We start from the raw sequence: 21,429 nt of genomic DNA on the forward strand, positions 1-21,429 counted from the left end.
TCTCCAGATCAGATTATTTTTTAGGTATGTGACCTTTGCAGTCTAGAGGGGGTCCTCTGGTGGTTGGATGGCTGTAGCTTAATGGGGATTTTCACCGCTGGTGATCCCTGTCCTCAGGAGCTTACACAGACGTTCCTGCTCATTTGGCCATCTTGGCCTTATAATACATGGTCACTCCATAACCCTTCCCACAAACCATCTATATCCTTGGTGTTGTGCTATTTGATATGAAAGAGATAGAGTGTTTGTAAACATGGAAAAAATTGAATCCTTAGTGCAAAACACACTGAAAAGCAGTTAGATATTTGCTGCAAAAATATATTAGAATCAGTTAATATAACTCAGATTTTATTGACATTGTAGCTCAGAATATGTGAAAGTATGCAAAGAGGTTCTATCTTTCTTAAAGTTAACCAAAGCAGAGAAAACATATATGTCATAGGTTTCTCCTTTCTGCTTATCACTGTTCATCTACAAAAACCGAGCAGAAGAAGGAAAACTCACATTTTGTTTTCATTTTTAAAGTGCAACCTTGACTGTGCTCTATGATCTGCCTTTCCTCTGGGGTGGTAGCTCTGTCATCAAAATGGTGGAATCAGAACTCTGCTGTAATAAGTTATTACAGTTAAGAGCCCACATCATTCTTTTTTACAGGTGACTTGAGTTGTCACAAGTCTTCTGTGTTGAAGGAATTAGAGGTGAGCTTTTACACAGTGATTGTAGGCTCTCATGTAATAGAGTGTTAACTGAGCTGTGAAGGGTTTACTCACAAGTAATTACACACCAATAGGCTGAAAGTTTATGCAGAAATAAATCAGTGATCCTGCCTATGTTTTTCTTCATAAAACAGATGCCAACCATCACTCAGTGTCATACTGCATTATTTATACTTCTTTCGGCTTGGAAATGATTTTGAAACACCTGAGATGTGCTTACCAAATCTATGTCTAATCTTTCAGGTTGTTCAGAAAGTGAGCCTGCTTGGAGATACCATGCTTTCAACGAGGAGGATTTTTTCTTCCAGTGTGCCCCACCAGCTTCTAACCCCAAAAATATTTTTAACACATCATCATCTTATAATAAAGATGTGGAGTGGTTCAGAGTACAGGAAGATAAGGGTCTGGTAAGAATAGACTTTACCAGCAATGCTAACATCACACAAAAAGGAAATTCTCTATGGTTTTTACCAATAGGAATTAAGGATTCTGGAACATACATCTGCACTGTGCGGTAGGTATTTTTTTGTCATACACATAACTGAAATATTTAAAGTATTTGGACATCCATCATATGTCCACTGTATTTGGCATGCATGTTTTTGGAAGCAAGTTAGCGCTTTTTAGAAGCTGATAGATTGCATGCTTATGAGGAAAGAGACTGATTCATGTATATGGCATCGTGTATCATCCCTTCATTGTGAATCTATTAGCCCAGCTAATTAATGTATTACCCCTACAAATACAAACACATATTACTGCCACTACATTCAATGTATGAAACGCAAGCTAAGTATTAAAATATTCTAGGTGGATCCCTTCATTTGAAGAGGTTTGGCAGAATGGGAGTGCTCCAGTCCTGTCCCTCTAAACCTTTGGTTACCCCACTGATTAGCTGAGTAGAGGGAAGCACCATGCTCGTAGCACTGCTGATGTATATCACTGGCCTCTCATGCAATTCACCAAGATACTGCAATGTAACAGTGATAGTCATCCTGCCCTATTGAGACCTACCATTTCTTCTTTTTTCCTGTTCTTGTCTGCCATACAAGTCATCTCAGACAACCGAGAAAAATGTTAACTGGCTCCCATGTGCATGGAGAAAACTCCTTGTGTGTCAGTGCCATTTGTTTTTTGCTCAGAGAACATAACATCCTGCTTTGCGAGTTTGTTTTCTCTGAACATAAACGTTTGCTGAGTGGCTAGTTTAAACATGAATGCCACTCGGGAAACCTTCAGTATTGTAAAGGGAGACACTAAGGTGATGGCTCCCTTTTCTGCAAAGGAATCTCCATCAGACAGGCTGGGATCTCTGACAGGGACATACAGTCATCTTCAAGCATCACAAAGACTATGACTTCTGCCACTCAAGCGGAGCAGCAGATCATGTGCCATATTTTAAAAAAGACCATTAGTTTTAATGTTGTATTTTCGTAATGCTATTTGTATATACATTTGAGGTATGAGAGCCAAATTAGGAAGTAAGGTACAGGACAAGCTTTAATGTTAATAGAATGAGAGGGCAGGGTAATACTTTGTAAAATAAAGGCCAAGGTTGCTAGCACAGGTGTTTTAACAAAGCTATTAATGAGTATTCATGTATTCTGAGTATAGGATTTGTGTAGAAAATGTAATAACATAGAAAAATAATGCACACATTTGAAAATGTAATTACAATGTGTGGCCGTCAATGTTCACGAAGTGTACTTATTAATGGCTTATTAATATGAAATGTTGAGCACATGTTTGATTAATGTAGTAATATGTCATATTAAGGGTTATGCATTATGTATTAGCTTTATTAATTGTAGACCTTAACTTAGCGGAGGTCTTGGCCTAGGTGCACGGCCTCATGTCAAGCAGCATTTCTTAACATTTAATAAAAAGGCTGTTCAGAGAAATAAACTGTGATTTTTCCACTGTGCTGTCTAAATGTGCTTGTAGCCAAACGTTTTTAGAACCGGTTGCTAGAAGATGCTGTTCTTGCTAAATGTAACATTATGAATGTAATATGTGTAAGACTGACTTTCTCAGGAGGAGAACAGTGAATACACTGACTAGAGTATAAGCAGCAACAATATCGTTACCTGACAAGCCGGATGATGAGGACATTACAAGAGAAGCTAATCAGCAACATGTGAACGGAGTGGTGGTAGAATTCATGGATCTGATGTTTTAGTTTTATTTGACAAAGTGTGAACATGCGATCCCTTGACCAATAGGGACTTGGGAAGTAGTTTTAGGGAATCTAACTTAGCCGGACTACACTGAGGGAAGACAGGACTTTTTCCCATTTTTTTTGCTGGCCAAAAGGTCATTATTTTCTTGAGCAGAGACTTACTTAATGTTCTTGCTTAAAGACTGCGTTTTCTGAACTTTGATTCTGAATCTTGATGCCTTGCTGACCAAACTGATGTCCTGCTGACGAAGACTATCTTAGCTTGCCAATCCATTTAAGGAGAGGTATATGAATTACTAAATGTGACTTGCAGTGTATAAGGAAGTATTCCAAGGATTTGTAGACCTTGCACAACAATACACTACTGAAGATGCTCACACTAGATCCAAAAACCCTGGACAACAATAGAACAATCAAAAATGGTCTTCTTGTCTAGCCTGATTCGAAGAGCTGCAATCAATCATCTTAGCGCTACAGTGAGCACCAGGAATCTGCTCTACATCAGTGTGTAATAGGATGACGGGACATGGGCAAATAAACAAGTGACCTTGTTTATTCTTCTGGATTTTTTTGTGGCTTTTGTTACAGCGAACAATCACACTTTCCTCACATATCTCCTTGACAGTGGAACTTATTTAACCTCTGGTTTAATCTTTTCCTTCCTCTGAAGCAGCACACAGATTATCTTCGTCCTACCTTTCACATCATCCCCCTCACATCATGTATGGATAACTAACTTACAAAATGCCTCAAGACTGGTGGTCCATGAACTTGGTACCAGGCAGGCATCAGCACCCACAGGAAAACACTTAAGACTTTATACCTCTGCCTCAGACCCCAGAAATGTGGGGTCACCAGGATTTCCTTCCAATGACTTAAAACACAAGAATTTTCCATTCCTTGGCCTCAATCACCTGGTTCATGGGACCATCACTCCTGAACTCTTGTCTATCATAATGTAATTTCCTCTACCTTTCCGTGAGTGACTATCTGATTCAGGGACTAAACTGGATTCTTATCATCACAACAAAACTCATCCTATGTCTCTATCATATGTATATTCAAGGGAACCACATAAATTGTAAGCATTCCACACCAGCTCTTATCCTGAAGGCATTGTTCATGGAATCAAACTCTTTTTCCTTCACAGAAAAATATAATCTCAATCCAAGTATTGCTTATTTTTTCACCTCAGAATCGAAACCCCAGCATACAGCAAATCTCCAACTGCAGAATTGATCTCCTTTGGCCAGACCACAAAATTTAAAATACAATCATTGCACATATGAAAAACTTCACGACAGGCTGAATTTAGTAGACTGCTGAAGCCTTGACTTTTTCCTCCCACCTGAAGTACACACAGGACGATCAAAGTAAACATTACCATGTACTTTTTTCATAACTATTCAATCAGATGTTATAGCTTTCCCTACATCTGGGTCCTCAAGCAACAACACTGGTAGGAGTTAACTGGGCTTCTATCAAGGCCACTAATACACATTAGATATTCCTAACAGATTTAGTTATGCCTATCGCTCATTGCAACATATACACACACACACACACACACACACAAACACACACACACAGGGGGTCATTACGATTGTGGTGGTCCAACTGCCACATTAAAACCCTGGCAGTCAGACCATCAGGGAACCCCCCAGCTCCACCAAGATCTTGGATCCCAGTAGTCTGGAGGTGGAAGAGATCCTAATCTGCCCTGGGGATTACAACCTTGTTCTCCGCTAGCTTTTCCTTGACAGTAACACCATGGGTTCCGTATGCCTTTTCATTTAATCTGTTCTGGGCAAAAATGCAGCCTCACCATTATTTACATTTAGAAATAAACAGCTTTCTGCAATTTAAATGAAGCGTCAGTTGCTTGACAAATCCCAAATATCTTAATTTAGAATTTACAAATTATGTTTATTTTTCATTTGGTGGGAGATTTAACCTTTTATCTAACACATTTAATAGTTAAACAGCCTCTTTAGCTTTTAAATCAACATTGGAATTAGTTTATTTGTCTGCATGATAATTGTCCATATAAGGATGACTTTCCCTATCTATGATTTAGGGAGTTGAAACTGCATCACGCTCTCTGTTCAACTTACTTGAGTCATATACACTGCACATATGTTACACGGCATACTTATGAGGACTAACACAGTAACCAAAACATCTTCGGTAGCTTGGTCATAGTTTGGGCAAATATTTCTTTAAAAACAGAACATTAAAGTTGATGACAGGATTTGTATACTCATTACACAGCCTCAAAACAGAATAATTGTCATTGGCTTGATTTGTGAGTTAACTGTCCTGTGGGATCATTGGCCTAAAAATGCAACTACAAGTCTGATAATTGGCACAATTAAGAGTCATAATATTGCATTGACAGCACAATTAATAGACCTATTAATATAGCGAGTATAATATGAAAAAAGCATAAAAAATTAGCATGTTATATCATAGAATCTACCACATATGAAAGAATAATGTAATGAAAGAATAGGTGAAGAGCATGCTAATAGTGCAAACAGGAAAATAAGTTAATGAAAAAAAAGAAAAAACACACCAATCAAACAACACAGATTTAATGCACAACTGCAGTTCAAAATGAAATTAATAGAGACATCATTAGTTTTGCTTTCTTTAAATAAGGATTGCCAAAGTCAATAAATCTGTCTGGTAACCAAGAATGCAAGCCAGACAGAGCAGCTTTCCTAATGCTTGTTACTTGAGATCCATTCAGTCAGATATAAGTGCTTGCTTTACCAGGCTGCAGTAGGTTAGGCAGTTACTAGAGGTACCTGGAGTCAGACACTAACGGCCCAATTCACAAACTGCATTTTCGAACATACTACAAAATGCAATTCAAAAACCTAAGTGTGGAGACCTCTGCCTCTGTAACTCCTATCTTTTCTATGCAAAGAGCTCTGCACACAAGGGCATGTGATGGGCAGTAAATGCCCGAGACCAAGGGAAGTGGTTGGATAATGGGAATACTTACTCTTATATGGGAGAGGTAAGTGAGTCCTAAGGAGGGGTTTATAGAGATATGTAGAAATACAAACATTCTCTTAAAAAAGAGAAAGCCCATTGCTATTTACAGTCTACACTTCTAGAGTTACTAACAGCCAAAATGTTTCCTAAACAGCAGTAAATGTACTAGTCTAACAAACAAAAGGGAACGCCACAGTTAACAAAATTAATTGTCCTTGTTCTAGAAATTCAGCATATCCAAAGGATTATCCATATCCAAGGCGAAGAAAAATTTCCTTCTTTTAACTCATCATTAGACAGGAGCCAAACTTCAGTATCAAAAACCGATTTTATTGGTAACAAAATTATGCCCAGCCAACACATTTCAACCTATAAGAACTTCATCAGGGTTCTTCTATCCATGAACATTTCATATATGAAAAGATTCCCAATATTCCCTTGAATCATTAGTCCTAAAAAATCATATCACTTTTCAGCTGGATCCATGTAGAATAATAGTCAGTGAAGCTGTTCACCATTTATGTGCTGTGGTTTGTGATGGCTGCTATCTTTTATGGACTACCCTATATTATTCTTTATGCACTACCCTATATTCTAGGTATAGTCAGTTTACAGTCACAGCTTGCACCACGTATTTGCATTAGCACGCGGTGCACAGAAAGAAAATCAGAGAACGGAACACATGAAGTGAAGAAGAACAACAATTCACATGCATAACATTTTTGAACAAGACTTGAACTACGAGATTAAAAGAACTTTATCAATGAATATATTTTGTGCAAAGTATGAATAACACTGTGGGCACCACTGATTTAAAATGCAATCCATTGAATTTTGTAAATAAAGATTTTGAAGAAAGCTACAGTTATTGATTTCTTCTAAAAACTAAATTGGTAAATCACTTAGCAAAAATAGAAATTGTTCTCCAAGGCATGGAGTAAGACAGATATTTTTTCTACGAGGCTGCAGAACTCTAGGTGGTTGCTATTAGATACAAATCCTTTACTGTAGCAGGCTGCAGTACCTAGGTCATTACTGTAAGTCCTAAGGTACAGACACAAATATTTCCAATAGCATGTTGTAGTCCCTTAGTTAATTACTAGAAGACTCCAGTGTCAGTAACATATCTTCTCTGACACAGCATGCAGTACCATAGGTCATTACAGGAGGTCCCGGGTGTCATACAAAAATATTTTCTGTCACAAGCTGTATTATGTCTTGTTAAACACAAGATCTGAACAATAGAATAATGTAGAACAAATTAAACTAGAAAGCATTTAGATAGGCCAGTGAGTCTCTCCTTGGAAATGTGGTGCAATTTTTTTCATTCCAAGCATGTGCTACAAATATAAAGAGAAGAGAAAAAGAAAATATGCCTATGCCTTAAGGTGGTGGCAATACACTTACAATACAAGTTTTAAATTAAAAAAATGATCATCATATGTAATTTGAAAAGCAGAATGGGTGTTTTCTAGTATGCAGGTATATTTAGAACAGGTATAGAAATTCATTTTTTAATCATAGATTATTGAGTTTTATATTTTCTACGATAAAAAGCAATATTAGTATAAAGGAAGACATGAAACGATTGATATACATCCATTACAGTCATATTTGTTTGTTTGTGAATATAATGCAAGGAGAACACTGCATCAGTGCATTACAGATATGTATAGCCAGTAACAGGATCAATTACAAAGCAATCATTACCAAAATGTTTTTTCGAGTTTTGACATTCATGTGTGCATGATTACTAACTCAGTAAAATAAGGTTCATCACATCATCCAAAATGATGCATTATTCTAGGCAAACCCAAATGTTGTCAATTTCTTTAGAACAACCACTTCCTGCACCTGTCACTTGCTCCTCAACTATACACCTATGCATCTTGTAATGGAGTATTGTATTTGTCAGTATTGGCCCATCACATTGTTGTGCTACATCCCTCTTCACTACTATTAATCCTCTTAGTTTATAATTTGTAGTTCCCTCCTGTGTGCAGAATGCAAGGGCATTTAATCCTAATGTTAATCCCAGTACAAATTTCCTATTTGTTCTAAAACGTGTCCTGTAGTTTTCAATTAATCGCAAAACAGTCAAACTTCACATAGTGTGAATGAAAGTGCCTCTTTATCAACAACCCCTGAGACAGACATAAATCACTTTCAAGTCACCCAGATTTTCATAGGTTAAATTAATGAAAATTATCAGTATCATATTTTTGGTCAAATTAGTTGTAAACTAGATCACAGCAGGACCTCTCAAGCGTATATCAGTGTCTTTTAACAGTCACCATTTTCTAAGGCACCTACATTTTTATTACATTGAGTCTTTAGGCTTTCCAGTTTGTCTGTGTATTGGCCAATATGGTAACATGTCTGGGACACTGCCTTTATTGTCATCCTTACAATAGTCTTCCTTTTAGTGGCCACTCTTCTTAGTACATCCCTTACTTTTTTAGATGCATGATTTCAATATATGCGTCAGTTGCAAGAACTTAAATGTCTACAGATTTTCTAGTTTGTATTCAGTCTGCAACTGTAAACTTGATATAATACCTGATGTACACCATGCATCTCACATTGTATAGAAACCTGTGTCATTCTTCCCAGTAAATCCTACAAAAGACCACTCAACCCCTGCAAGGTGCCCCCCCCCCCACGGTGGCATTTTTGTTGTCAATTTCTCTTTGCAGACTATTTTTAAGAAAGTTTCCTTTAAGTCTTCACCACTGAATTTGTAGCTGACATTATATTGTTTTCCTGTTTTCACCTATATGATACATTTGTGTAAAATGTCCTGCCCAGTGTTTGCCTACCCATTCTTAAAGCTGGTTCATTCTATTGGATGAAAGCCATTCATCACTGTTAATAACTGGATAGCATCTTAGTGTTTTCTGAAGCCTGAAGGTGCTATTCTGCCCTCAACTGTGCTTCTTTGTAGTATTCCCAGCACCATTCTGATGTTGTCCTGAGTACGGGTCTTATCAAGTCGCCTAGTATTTTTCAACAAGCTCTCAGGTATGTCATATACAGCATTTTGGAAGATGTATGAAAATTATAAAAGTGTGATCATCTTGAATAGAGCTGCAGGGCCTATGGGGGAAAAGGACGCTTCTACCAGTTAACATTTAAATCCTTCACATTAAGATCATGTGGCTCATAATCCAAAACAAATTGGAATTAGGAGAATTTAGCAGTGCCCCTGTTCTAAATAGAAACAGCAAGGATATTAGCCTATTAATTCAAAATTCAGAGTACCTCCAGTGAATGTTGGATAGTCTTTTAATTTGCTTAATGAACTTCTAGTTTTAATGCATATGATAGATAAATATGATGCTTCGTTATGCAAAGTGGAAGTGCTAATAGCTTTGAACCTGAAACACATAGATCTAATATAAACACTCAATGGTGACTAGAAAGGATAAAGGCCCTCATTACGACCTCAGAGGTCTTTTCGCAAGACCCCCGAGGTACCGCCGTGCTGAAGACCGCCAGTGGTGGCGGTCTTCCGCGCCGCATATTATGACCGCTGGCAGCCCTCCGTCCTTTTACGTACGGAAAGCCGCCAGCAGCCATACTGGCGTTCGGCGGGAAAGTGGAGGCTGCTCAACCTTCACCGCCACGTCAACAGAACACCTCCCACAGAATCACGTCCCATGATTCGTTGTGGTGGTGTTCTGGTGACGGTGTGCTGGTGGTGGAGCTGCCCCAATGGATCCTGTCCCCTCCCGGAGGGCCAACGGATAAGGTAAGTTGATCGGCTGTTAGGGGAGGGGGGTGATGTGTGCGTGCATGGGGGTATGCGTGTGAGTGTGTAGAGGGGGTGTGTGAGTGCATGTATGCGTGCGGGGGGGTGCTGTGTGTATGGGAAATGTGTGCGGGTCGGTCGGTGTGCATGTCTGTTTGTGTGCGGGTATGTGTTGTGATGTATGTGTGCGTGTAGGGGTGAATGTATGTGCATGTTGGGGTGAGGGTGGGGAGGGGGATTGTGTCACCTTTGGGGGGTGGCAGGGGGTGTGGGGGGATGACTTGTGGGGGATAGCAGGGGGTGGGGGAGACCCCTATCAGTGCCAGGGAAGTAATTCCCTGGCACTGATAGTGCCTACCGCCATGGATCTCATGGCGGTTCCCAATCACCCGAAATCCATGGCGGTATGCAGGGTCCTGATACCGTTGGAGGTCTAGTGACGGCCGCCGGGCTAGAGACCGAAATCTCCAGCCCAGCGGTCATCACTGCCATGGCGGTCGGAATGGTGAAGTTACCGCCGCTGTCATAATTCCATTTTTTTTCTGCCGGCCTGTTTGCGGTCTTACTGCCGCTTTACCACCGACCGCCAGGGTCGTAATGAGGGCCAAAGTATTGAAAAAACCAGCATTAACCAAGTAAAGTATTGGTCCACCACTACTGGCACTGAAGTGCCTGTCTTATAGGGTGATGAACACATGCGATGAGGCAAAATTAAGTTACTTACAGTAGCAGGGAGACAGTGGCTAAAGAGGAATGACTAATTGTTCCATGCTGTATGCAAAATAACAGCTGAACAGACCAATGGATTTTGAGGGCTGAACCAATACTCATTTGTGTTTGAATGTATGCATTTGTTATTTATTTTTATTACATGAGACCAACACGACAGTAAGCATCTACACAAACCTAAAAGCACTTACTATTTTATGATAACGACACAACTTCATGTTTGGCACTGCTGATAGGGTGTTATTAAAAAGATTATTGGCAATAACAAAGTTGCTTTTTTCTTGGGAGGGCTCACTATCAAAGAAATATACTGAGATGTTGAATAGGGACAATGTTGCATTGTCTATTGGACGATATATACATCCTGGGTATGAGGGCTCAGTAGACTAATGCATCCACTGTAAGGATCTGTGCTTGACCCAATGTTCAACAGTTTTATTCATGACGGTTGCATTCTTCCATTCATCCTCATGAGTTTGATAAAATGAGTATCTATAAGTTGTCCGACAAGGAACACTTCTCCTATAGCACCAAGACACCATTATAGGTGAATATACACTTTACAAATACGGATATTATGTTTTTGACTTAATCAATAGCCTAAGCTTATTTAGCTGTTTTTTTTTTTCTTTTTATGCATTTTAGTAAGGAACTACTCTGTCTCAAGATCATTCTGGATGTTGAGGACAAAAACAATGCAAATTGTTCCAACTTCAATGAAACAAAACTCTATTTTTTCATTGCAACTGGAAATTCACTTTATTGTCCATCACTGAACTGCTATAAAGGATCACAGAGGTCCTCTGTGAAGTGGTATAAGGTAAACACTTTTGCCTGAATGTCCATAGAAAGTATGTTAATGCATGTTGTTGCTGGTTAATTATAACATACAATCATTTTCTTCACTCTAATGTATTAATCAGGGTGGGAATCTAATGGTTCCAGATAAAAACAGATATTCCCTGGAGATAAAGGAAGATGAAATTGTCTGGACGGAAATCTATGAACAAGATTCAGGCATCTATGCTTGTGACTACATTCAATTTAACAAAACAGACCAGTGGATAGTGAGGTCTGTAGTTTCCATAACAGCTATAGGTAAGTAGTATGTTAATTTTAAATGTTGTTCATTGTTGTATAACTATTGGTAAAGGGTTACTAAGGAAGTATTGATTGGCTGATTTAGCATTATCCAAAAAACATGATCACTTACTGATAAGCCCCATCTCTCATATTCTTCTCATCACAGAATCCTTAATACTGAGAATATCTATCTTTGAGCCGGGTAGATCTGTTACTTTATTTCACGTTAATAGCTCAGTGGTTGACAACATCCATGCACCAAGCATGAGGCTTCAGGAGCCTGGGTAGACCTTTGATGCTGAAAGGACATGAGAGAGGGAAAAATAAGTGAATAATTAAACCAACTTTTTAAAAAATGTGTTAGAAATCTTGGACCAGAATGACATTCTTTGAATGTTATAATTATCTAATTTAGCTTGAATTCTGTTTGCAATCATTTGGTCTAAAATGGTTGAACAGAGTACATTTTGCTCAGGACCCCAGCTGAAAATCACTGGTCTAGCTAAAGACTTGGGCCCATATTTATACTCTGTTTGCGCCAGATTAGCGTCATTTGTTTAGACGCAAATTCGGTGCAAACTTAACTCCAGATTTATACTTTGGTGCTAGACCCGTCTAGTGCCAAAGTTATGGAGTGTGTGCCATTTTTTGTCCATGAAAACCTACTTTGCTCTAATGACATGCAAGGTAGGCGTTCCTGTGCAAAAATGACTCTAAGGTATGTGCGCCTTATTTATCCTCCGGCGTCAAAATGACGCACAAGAGGAGGCGGGCCTTAAAACATGGTGCCAAGCCGGATTTGTGCAATTTTTTAATGACTGGGTCAGAGCAGCCATTAGGGGGCCTGTGGGTTCATTTCCATGGAGGATGACCATGGAAGAAGTACACAGGTGCCCTTCCCTGCACCTAGGGACACCCCCTGCCACCCTAGTCCACCCCTGGGGGACACCCATGGATGGGGGGACCCATCTACGGTGACTACAGGTAATTGAAGGTAAGTATTTTTTTTTTTTTTTTTAAAGTGGCATAGGGGGGCCTAACTTGGGGCCCCTAAATGCCACTCTGCCCAATGGCCATGCCCAGGGGACATAGGTCCCCTGGGCATTGCTGTTCCGCAGGGGGGGGGCATGACTTCTGTCTTTGCTAGGACAGGAGTCATTTCCATGGGGGTTGTGCATCAAAAAATGGCGCTAGTCAGGTTAGAGCCAATATTTTTGACTCTAACCTGACTTGCACCATTCTTTGGCACACAATCCCCAGTCTTCCCTTTGCCTCCACTGCCTGGTTACCATCATTTATTTTGACGCTGACCAGGCCACAGTGCCGGCTACCATAATTCCATAAATAAGGCGCCCGGCTGGCGCGTTGGAATGGCGGTAGCCAGAGTTAAACTTTTTGACGCAAATCGCCTCAAAAAGTACAAATATGGGCCTTGGATTACATCACTTTCCCATCTGAAGGGTTAGTTTTACATTTGCATGGATCATTAAGTTTGCAAAGTATCCAGAAACACATAAACCATGTGAAACAAACCCTTTTAGCTGAGATAGCAGCTTCCCTTCTGCATTTACATGATTCCCAAACTGTTTTCAGACACTGGACCACTTGTAAAGCATTAACATAACACAGCTGAAAGCCCCAAGCCACTCTAAAAGGTTAGAAAGACACTAACCATAGACCCCTAGAAACCTTCAGTAGCCCTCACCCTAGTATAGAGGTAGGCTACCCAAGAACATCTATTGTCTGGTGCAGGGGAACTGAGTGGTGACTGCTTGGTGAAAACTCACCTTTCATGTGCCCATATTAGCTTTTTGCTTTCATACACCTCTGTGGAACCCCTCACTTGTGCTCCAAGCCTCCATCTGCAGAACTGTCAGCAATGATCCATGGCTAGCATATGTAACCTAGGTGTCACAAGAAGTGTCTTGAGAGCCCCCTCACACTATTCTGCTGTGTCAAAGTCCAGTACATAGTTGTCCTACAAGGTATGTGGTTTACTAAAGCTTTAGAAGGACATTTATGGAACTACTATGCACCAATGGCTATGAACTCATAACTGATTGACTACAACGATTGACTACTCACGTTAGACTTCCATTTGCTCCCCAGCAGTGCTGCAGTGTGGGTCTGCTGACACACTCACAAGAACATCTAGGGAATAACTTTGTTTACATTTTCTAAAAATAACTCTTTATTTATATTTTTGTTCATAAAAGTAACATAAGTAACAAAGAGAAAGAGTGTCAGGTTTTTTCATCCATACTAGTGCATTTCAAGTTCAGCACAATTATACCATCATAGCTCTGATTGTGAAATATAAAAACAGTACAGGCCAGACCATGGAGATGAACCCGAGCACAATGTAACATAATTCAATTTTTAGCACCGCCAAAATAAAGTATACAAGTACATTACCCGGCGGTGGGAATTGAGAAGTGAATAATGGCTGAAGTTGTTGAAAGGAGTAATTTCAGTTCCAGTACTCACCTAACAGTGTATTTGTCTTTTGTGTATATAAAGTGAAATAAATAAAAAAATAATAGCTTTGCCCGATCACCTCAGATCACTTCATTTACAGACACTTTAAGACTAAGGGCCTCATTACGAGTTTGGTGGTCTGACGGTAAGACCGCCACAGTGGTGGCCCCTGAAAGACTGCTATGTTGGCAGTAGCCCAACCCCTGTATTAAAGAGTTACACTGAGAAGTCAGCCAAAAAACAACCAAATTTCAGAAACCGCCAGGACACTGGAAGACGGAAAAGAGGCGATCCCACCACCAGCACCGCAGCCCGATATAAATCCACCCATCAGATTACAATCCACAAATCACAACAGTGGCTCTTTCATGGCAGATAACCATTAGCGGTGTGAACAGTGGCGGTCTCAAATCACATCACAGTGGGCACAGCACCACATTGGATAGTTTGAATACCACACACCTTACACAGATCCACACACCCAACACACCTACACACAACATGATATAACACACCCCTACACAACACACAGCCACAAACAAGCTAGAATGTTCACAGATATAGAAAAACCAACATTAGGTATCCACATACATTTCACTATGCACACATCACACACCTGCACAACATACACAACACACATTTTACTACCACACACAATCCACAACAACCGTCACCCACTCACATCACAGCACCTACACCTCACCATTTACCTTTTACTGCAGCCTTTTTTCTTTGAACACTACTGCACCGTCTTCACCACCACTACCATGTCCCCACAAAAACACCCACATTTCACGGATGAGTGAAGGTCCATGGTGGGCGAAATTGTCAGGGTAGAGCCACACCTGTTTGGAGCACAGGTCCAGCAAACATCAATTGCCAGGAAGATGGAGTTGTGGCAAAGAACAGTCGGCAGGATCAATTCTGTAGGCAGCTTTCCATGCACAAGGGAGGACATCAGGAAGAGGTGGAACGACCTAGGGGGAAGGTACATTCCATGGCATCCAGGCACCAACTGGTGGTACTCACGACTGGCGGTGGGCCCCAGTCTCCTCCCCCTACTGTCACATCTTGGGAGGAGAAGGTCTTGGACATACTGCATCTTGAGGGCCTGATAGGAACACCTGGCGGAGTTGAGCATGGTATGTTCCCCCAAATCCATGTCACCCACCTTAACCCTGCCCCTTTCACATACCACCCACTCCACCTCTGTCCAAATGTTGCAACCCCCCTCTCTGGCATGCCACATGCCCACTAAACTCACCTGGCTCCACACTCCTTGGAAATGGCACTTGAAGTACTGGCAGCTCATTGCACTAAAATTCCCAGAATGCATTATCCCACTATTGTGAAAATCTTAACAGTGCACCAAATGTGAGATGTCATGCATGTGAAACTAACTACCAATATAACCCATCTTAATTCTGCAAGTGTGGAACAGTGAATCACAATAACAGCAATGCAAAACACAGCTATAGCTGAGTGCCCAAATACAATGCCCTTAAAATAAAGATTCATAAGATTTAATATACTCACCTGGGGTGGAAATCTAGATGCCAAAGTGGATGCACATGCAGTACATCCAGTTACAGGTCAATGTCTATTGCTTACTCCCATACTGTGCCACTACTCTGTCACTATTGTGCATTGTACACCTCTTTTGTGCCATGTATCATGTCAGACACTTCAGTAGGCAACAAAGATGAATACCCATGTCAACAATCAGACACAATAAGATGGTATCAGCAGTCCAATAATTACCAACATGCAATAACAGCTACAAGCATGGTGTATGGTATTTGAATTACAGAGCCTCATGCCATACAAAGCAAGATTGTGCCACAGCTGTCATTTCTAATGAGCATGTTAAGGCACTGTCTGCATCTCACACAACATCAATAATACCCTAAATGAAACAGCAACTCTGAGTTCTACTTTTCTCACAGGTAACCTTGCCAATGTCACCATGAACAGGATATCAGAGACTGCCACAACCCCACTGGGTGAAGGCCCCAGTGAGGACAACACCACTGGATGTGTGGACACTGAAGAGGAAGCTGCCCCATCAGGGAAACCTGGACAGTCAACAACTGTCAACCTCAACCTGCCCACATCGACTCCTCCCATTCCTGTTGCATCTACATCACAGGCAACCATTTGCCCCCAAACCTGTGTCCCAAGGACTATATCATCCATTGTGTGCCCCACAATGCAGTTACCTGAGTGTCCTCTTGTCACCCCTGACAATGATGTTCCTGTCACCACTGTGAGTGGGCACACCGTGGGTGTGTGGGAGGGATGTTGTGGGACAGAGGATGGGGGCTCAAAGGGACAATACTGACTTGGAAATCATCTCCTAAGTCGCGGGAGCATACCAAAAGTCCCAAGGCATGCTGGGCCAGGTAATCATCATGATGGGGGAAATCCAACAGCTGCAGAGGCACCACCACCAGGAAGTCATGCAGCAGTAGCAGGCACAAAATGTCTGCCTGGCTTCTATTGCTGGGTCGCTGAGGGACATCAACACTACCCTGAGTAGGGCTACAGCACAACATCAGGCCTCTTCCACTAGTAATGAGTCGTCAGGCCCTTCAACATCTGCAGCTTCTAGTAGAAATGAGGCCCTGCCAGGGGAAGGACATGCTTCAGACACCCAGCCCTCTGTAGCGGAGGAACTCCCCTGCAAATGGGAACATCCACCCAGACATCCAGCAGATGCCAAGACCAAACACACTACCAGGAAGTGAACCTCTCCTGACTTATTACCCTTGTGTACCACAGATACACCCTGTTGACTGTTCTGAAACCATTTCTCATGGTACAAGGACACTGGACTTGTGTATCCTAATCGTGTTGCAGCTACCCTAATGATTCCAAACACCATGACTGAACCTTTCACTGTTTATATTGTGTTTTTTTAGTTACTATTCACACATATTGTTTCACTGTTCATAACAAATCACACTTGAACACAGGTCCTGTGTATGTGTCATTTATCAACCATGTACAACTGTTATGCATGGCAACTCTGCTACCAATATTTCCCTCTGTATTGTACAACCTATGTTATGAACATCACACGTGGGCTCTATCAGCAGGACACTCATTACATTAGGATTCCAACATGGACAGATTCAAAAACTGTTGCATGCTACATCTACACACCTTTATTAGTATACATGCAAACAGCATAAAGAGTATAATCAATAGTATCCTCAGGATGTTTGCTAAGGTGTCAGACACCAGTAATCCACAGGATACAGAAGCTACTGACATGTCAGTATTCCTACAAGAAAGAAGGATACGGATTTGTCCTTTATATCACCTGGTAAAGCCTTAGCACATAACCATACCTTAGATTCCTAATATACATACCCCATGGTACAGACAAATATCAGTACTGATGTCTCCAGTCCAGGAATCTTTCACTTACATTGGTCACATACCTATGGGCTGCCGCTCACCTATGTTAGTCCACAGAGACATGCACATTGGTCTGCAAAGTAGTAACACACTGACAGCTAAGTCTATGGTAGGTTACATACAAAATAAACCAGTGTGATGGTAGAGGATATGGTTCTACATTTTCACATGCGCAAGACACATATTAACACACAAAACACACGATTTGACCACCTCCAGTACCCTAAATGTTATCTTGATGGGTAAACACCATTCCACCCCAGTATCCTGACAGTCTGGCAATGTTAGTTACACTCCACATACTCATTGCAATCATTACCTGGTTTCAGTCATGTCCACTTCTCATGTGTGCCTGCAATTCCCATCTGCTTTTAACACTGTGACTTGCCAAGGATGAGGAGCCAAGCTTAAACTCGACAAATATGATTGACATAGATGGGAGATAGGATATAGCAGAAAACATTCCTCAATTCAGACAAGTCATGTTCACAAGAGTGACACTGCATGTGCATTAACAAAACATGACACTGTAGATTATTCTGTTCTGTCCACAATACCAAATTACAGTCTGCATGCACAACTCACAGCATTGGAGCTGCCTAAAACCTCTTAGCTGATGGTAAGAAGGAGATGACATGCTACCCATCAACCCTACGTTACACATATAAATCACTGCATCAAGAAATCATCACATACCTTGAGTCAGTTGAAGTACTGATTGATGAGATCTGCCCTGGAATCTCCTGCTTCATCCTCATATGGCTCATCATCACTTGGCAAATCTGCAATTCCACCCACAAGTTCTGCTGGCTTCCCATCATCTGGTGGGAATGGTATCTGACGTCTCAGAGCAAGATTGTAGAGCATGCAGCAGGCAACAATTATTTAACATACCTTGTTGGGTGAGTAGAGGAGGGCTCTCTCTGATCTGTCCAGGCAGCAAAATTGTGCCTTCAAGAGCCCAAAAGCCTGCTCAAGGACACACCTTGTCCTTCCGTGTGCCTCATTGTAGCGGACTTCCCCTGGCGTGGCTGGCTACTGGTCTGCCAAACACACAACTTGAACGTTGATGGAGTGGTGGTTTTTCCTGTTCCTATATACCTGTTTATTGACACTGAGGGGGAACCAGGGCTACATGGGTGTCATCTATAGCTGCAACCACATGTGCAATGTGTCCCATTGCATAAAACTCTGCCTTCACATAAGCCAAATCTGTATGTTGGGGAAACCTGATGTAGCTGTCAAGTGTTTCAACAATGCTGACAGTACATCCTTCAAAACCAGACTGAACATGTGCTGAGACATCCCTGCAGGTAGGGCCACTGTATTCTGAAAGGACCCAGTGGTTAGGAAATGTAACACTGACATCACTTGAACGATAGGAGGTATGCTATAAAGATTGCAAAAGGCAAGTATCAGATCAGGCTCTAACTGATCACAAAGATCCATGATTGCATGCCTATTCAGCCGATATGTGTGGATAATATGCCTCTGTTCCCCATGGTCTGCAGGTCTACTAGTGGCTGGTACACTGGAGGCTGTCACCCTCTCCGCATGCCAGTTTAACTGTGTGGCAACATTTAAAATTTGTATGTAACATGAACAGTGCACACATAATGAAGATGTACATATACAACTCACACATATCTGCAAACGAGGTTGGTTACAACATCTGACATCTACAGGACCGCAAATTGCTATGCATTCTATGACACCTCCTCATTGGTGCACATTCCTTCAATTATCTAATGTACTATATATGCATTTTCATCTGTGACTGTCAGTTTGTTAGTCCACCCGACTTTACATGTGACACACATTTTTAGAATATTATTTACATTACCAGTGCGCATAGGATGTTAACAATAGGTGTACATTTATATTAGCACCAATCCCTCTGTTACATTGCTTTAACTACTCAAATGCACAAATAGACTAATAAACCTGAAGGCAGTACTTACTGATAATTAGTACACTTTAGGGATTTGTTAATGACGCAGATTCAAAAACCTTTCCATACATGAAATGTGCTCAGAATGGCAGCGGCCTGACCTACTGTACTGGACATATGGAAGTGACCTAACTCCACCGGTGGATGTCGTCATAACGGTCCTATACGTTGCAGATGTGACAGCCATCTTCTGAAGTATTCCTCACGTGACTCCTGACACTACTGCCAGCAAGACCTCCACTACCTAAGCTGCTGTGTACTGCCTCTAGGAGCTATCATGCCACGTTCTGCAGGTGATAAAGCCCCAGCCTTCACCCCAGAAGAGCTGGACAAGCTTGTGGAGAAGGTCCTACCTCTGTATGAACAGCTATATGGTGCACCAGAGGAGCAGGTGAGTTTAATGCTGTACCAGTGTGTGAAAGTTGGAGTGTATGATGGTGTACCTGAAATGAGAAGTTTTGAAGGTGTTGATGCATGCAGATGCTAAATTGTGCTTGAGTGTGAACTGGGAGGATGGTAATATTTGCCTGCTTGCTGTCACTGAAGTGTTCTGTCCACCTGTGTTGGCATGGTGCATGTGGACCTGACTTTTTGCTTTTGTCTGTGTCATACATGCAGGTCAACGCCCATCAAGAAAGGGGAATCTGGCATGCCATTGCCAAGCAAGTGTGGACCCTAGGGGTCCACAGCCGACAGAGCACCCACTGTAGGAAGCGGTGGGAGGACCTGAGACACTGGGCCTGGAAGACCGCAGAGGTCCAGCTGGGGTTGTCCTCGCAACAGGGGAGGGGTGCTCATCAAACCCTGACCCCCTAATGGCCTGCATTTTGTCGATGGCCTACCCTGAGGTGGACGGGCATTTGAGGGCAGCACAGCGGCAACAAAGGGGCAAGTACTGTCTTAACACATGTTTATGCCTCTGCCAGTTAGGAGTATGATGTCTACGTATCTCAGCTGTGACAGTGTGGTAAGTGGTACAGGTAAAGGATCTCCTAGGGAGAAATAGTACTACAGTTGCCAATTTTGATGCACAGATGTGGACATAGTATTGTGTATAGGGGCATGTTGCTCACCAATGTCAACCACATAGTATGACAGCATGTGGTGATGCACATGACAGTGTCTTATGTGTATCTCTGGACTGCTATACATATGTGTAACCTGCACTATAATCCTTCCAACGTACTGTTCCACAGTCCATACACCCAATTGGTAAGTGGTCCAGCTGTTTGGTCTCTGACCAGTCCTGTTCCACTGGATCTAGCTCTATGTGCAACATAGGGTCTGCTAGATGAGTAATAGGGCCAAGTAATCATGTGTCCTGAAATCATTAGAAACTTAATGTGAGGCTGTCATCCCACACAGGAATGAGACTTGGCATACTTACTACACTTCCTCTGAGGTGAAAGGAGGTGTCGCCATTGTTATGTCTGAACTATACATTGGCAATTGTGATGTTCGATCATGGTGGACATCCTACGTAGTGAAAAGCATGGTGGTAATGAAGCATTAACAGTACTAGACATATCATTGACATGTGTTTTCAAACATTTTGTACCATGTATATGTTGTTGAGAAGGTAAGTGGCTAGCCTGCTGATCCTGTAGGCCGTATATTTTGTCGATGCTACATCGTTCTGTACCATATGTACTGTTTTGTGCCTACATCATGTGCCAATTGTTACTTCCTGCCTATTATTATGTTGAGGCCTCTACTTTTCCAGGCTTACCTTTTCTAATCTGAGGCAGTTAAGACAGATTTTGTAATTTATCAGCTCATTTCTGCCTCACTTAATAGCATAGCTGGGGTTCAATTTAAGAAACACATGTTGGATGCAATGGATATATCAACAGTCAATTTGCTGGACTCTAGGAGTATGTGGCAATCATGGTTACATTAGTAGTGGATTATGTCAGTGTTACTTCAGTCCTAAGGTGTTAGTTTGCACATGCCTACACATTCGTTAGTGATGTATGAATTTTGATGTATTCATGTTGAAGTTTATACTCAGCATGAATAGTGGAATAGTATGTGGCTTTTATGCACATGATTAGTGTTCATTGTTTGGGTGTATCCTGTGTTCTCAGTGGTCCCATATTGCTGGACATGTAATTGT

The 21,429-nt window shown here is 41.4% G+C and overlaps 1 protein-coding gene across 2 annotated transcripts in view; it reads left to right on the forward strand.

Annotated features, from left to right (window-relative positions):
- The window catches only part of IL18RAP (interleukin 18 receptor accessory protein), a 275,544-nt gene that overhangs the window by 108,336 nt on the left and 145,779 nt on the right, over positions 1 to 21,429 (forward strand). For both annotated transcript variants that reach the window (XM_069204435.1, XM_069204436.1), the window contains 3 exons: positions 960 to 1,230; positions 11,024 to 11,198; positions 11,302 to 11,476. In XM_069204435.1, coding sequence (XP_069060536.1) covers positions 960 to 1,230; positions 11,024 to 11,198; positions 11,302 to 11,476 — 621 coding nt within the window. The remainder of the gene's footprint in view (positions 1 to 959; positions 1,231 to 11,023; positions 11,199 to 11,301; positions 11,477 to 21,429) is intronic.

The sequence above is a fragment of the Pleurodeles waltl genome, chromosome 8 (genome assembly GCF_031143425.1).
Source record: "Pleurodeles waltl isolate 20211129_DDA chromosome 8, aPleWal1.hap1.20221129, whole genome shotgun sequence".
In the NCBI taxonomy this organism is placed as follows: domain Eukaryota; kingdom Metazoa; phylum Chordata; class Amphibia; order Caudata; family Salamandridae; genus Pleurodeles; species Pleurodeles waltl.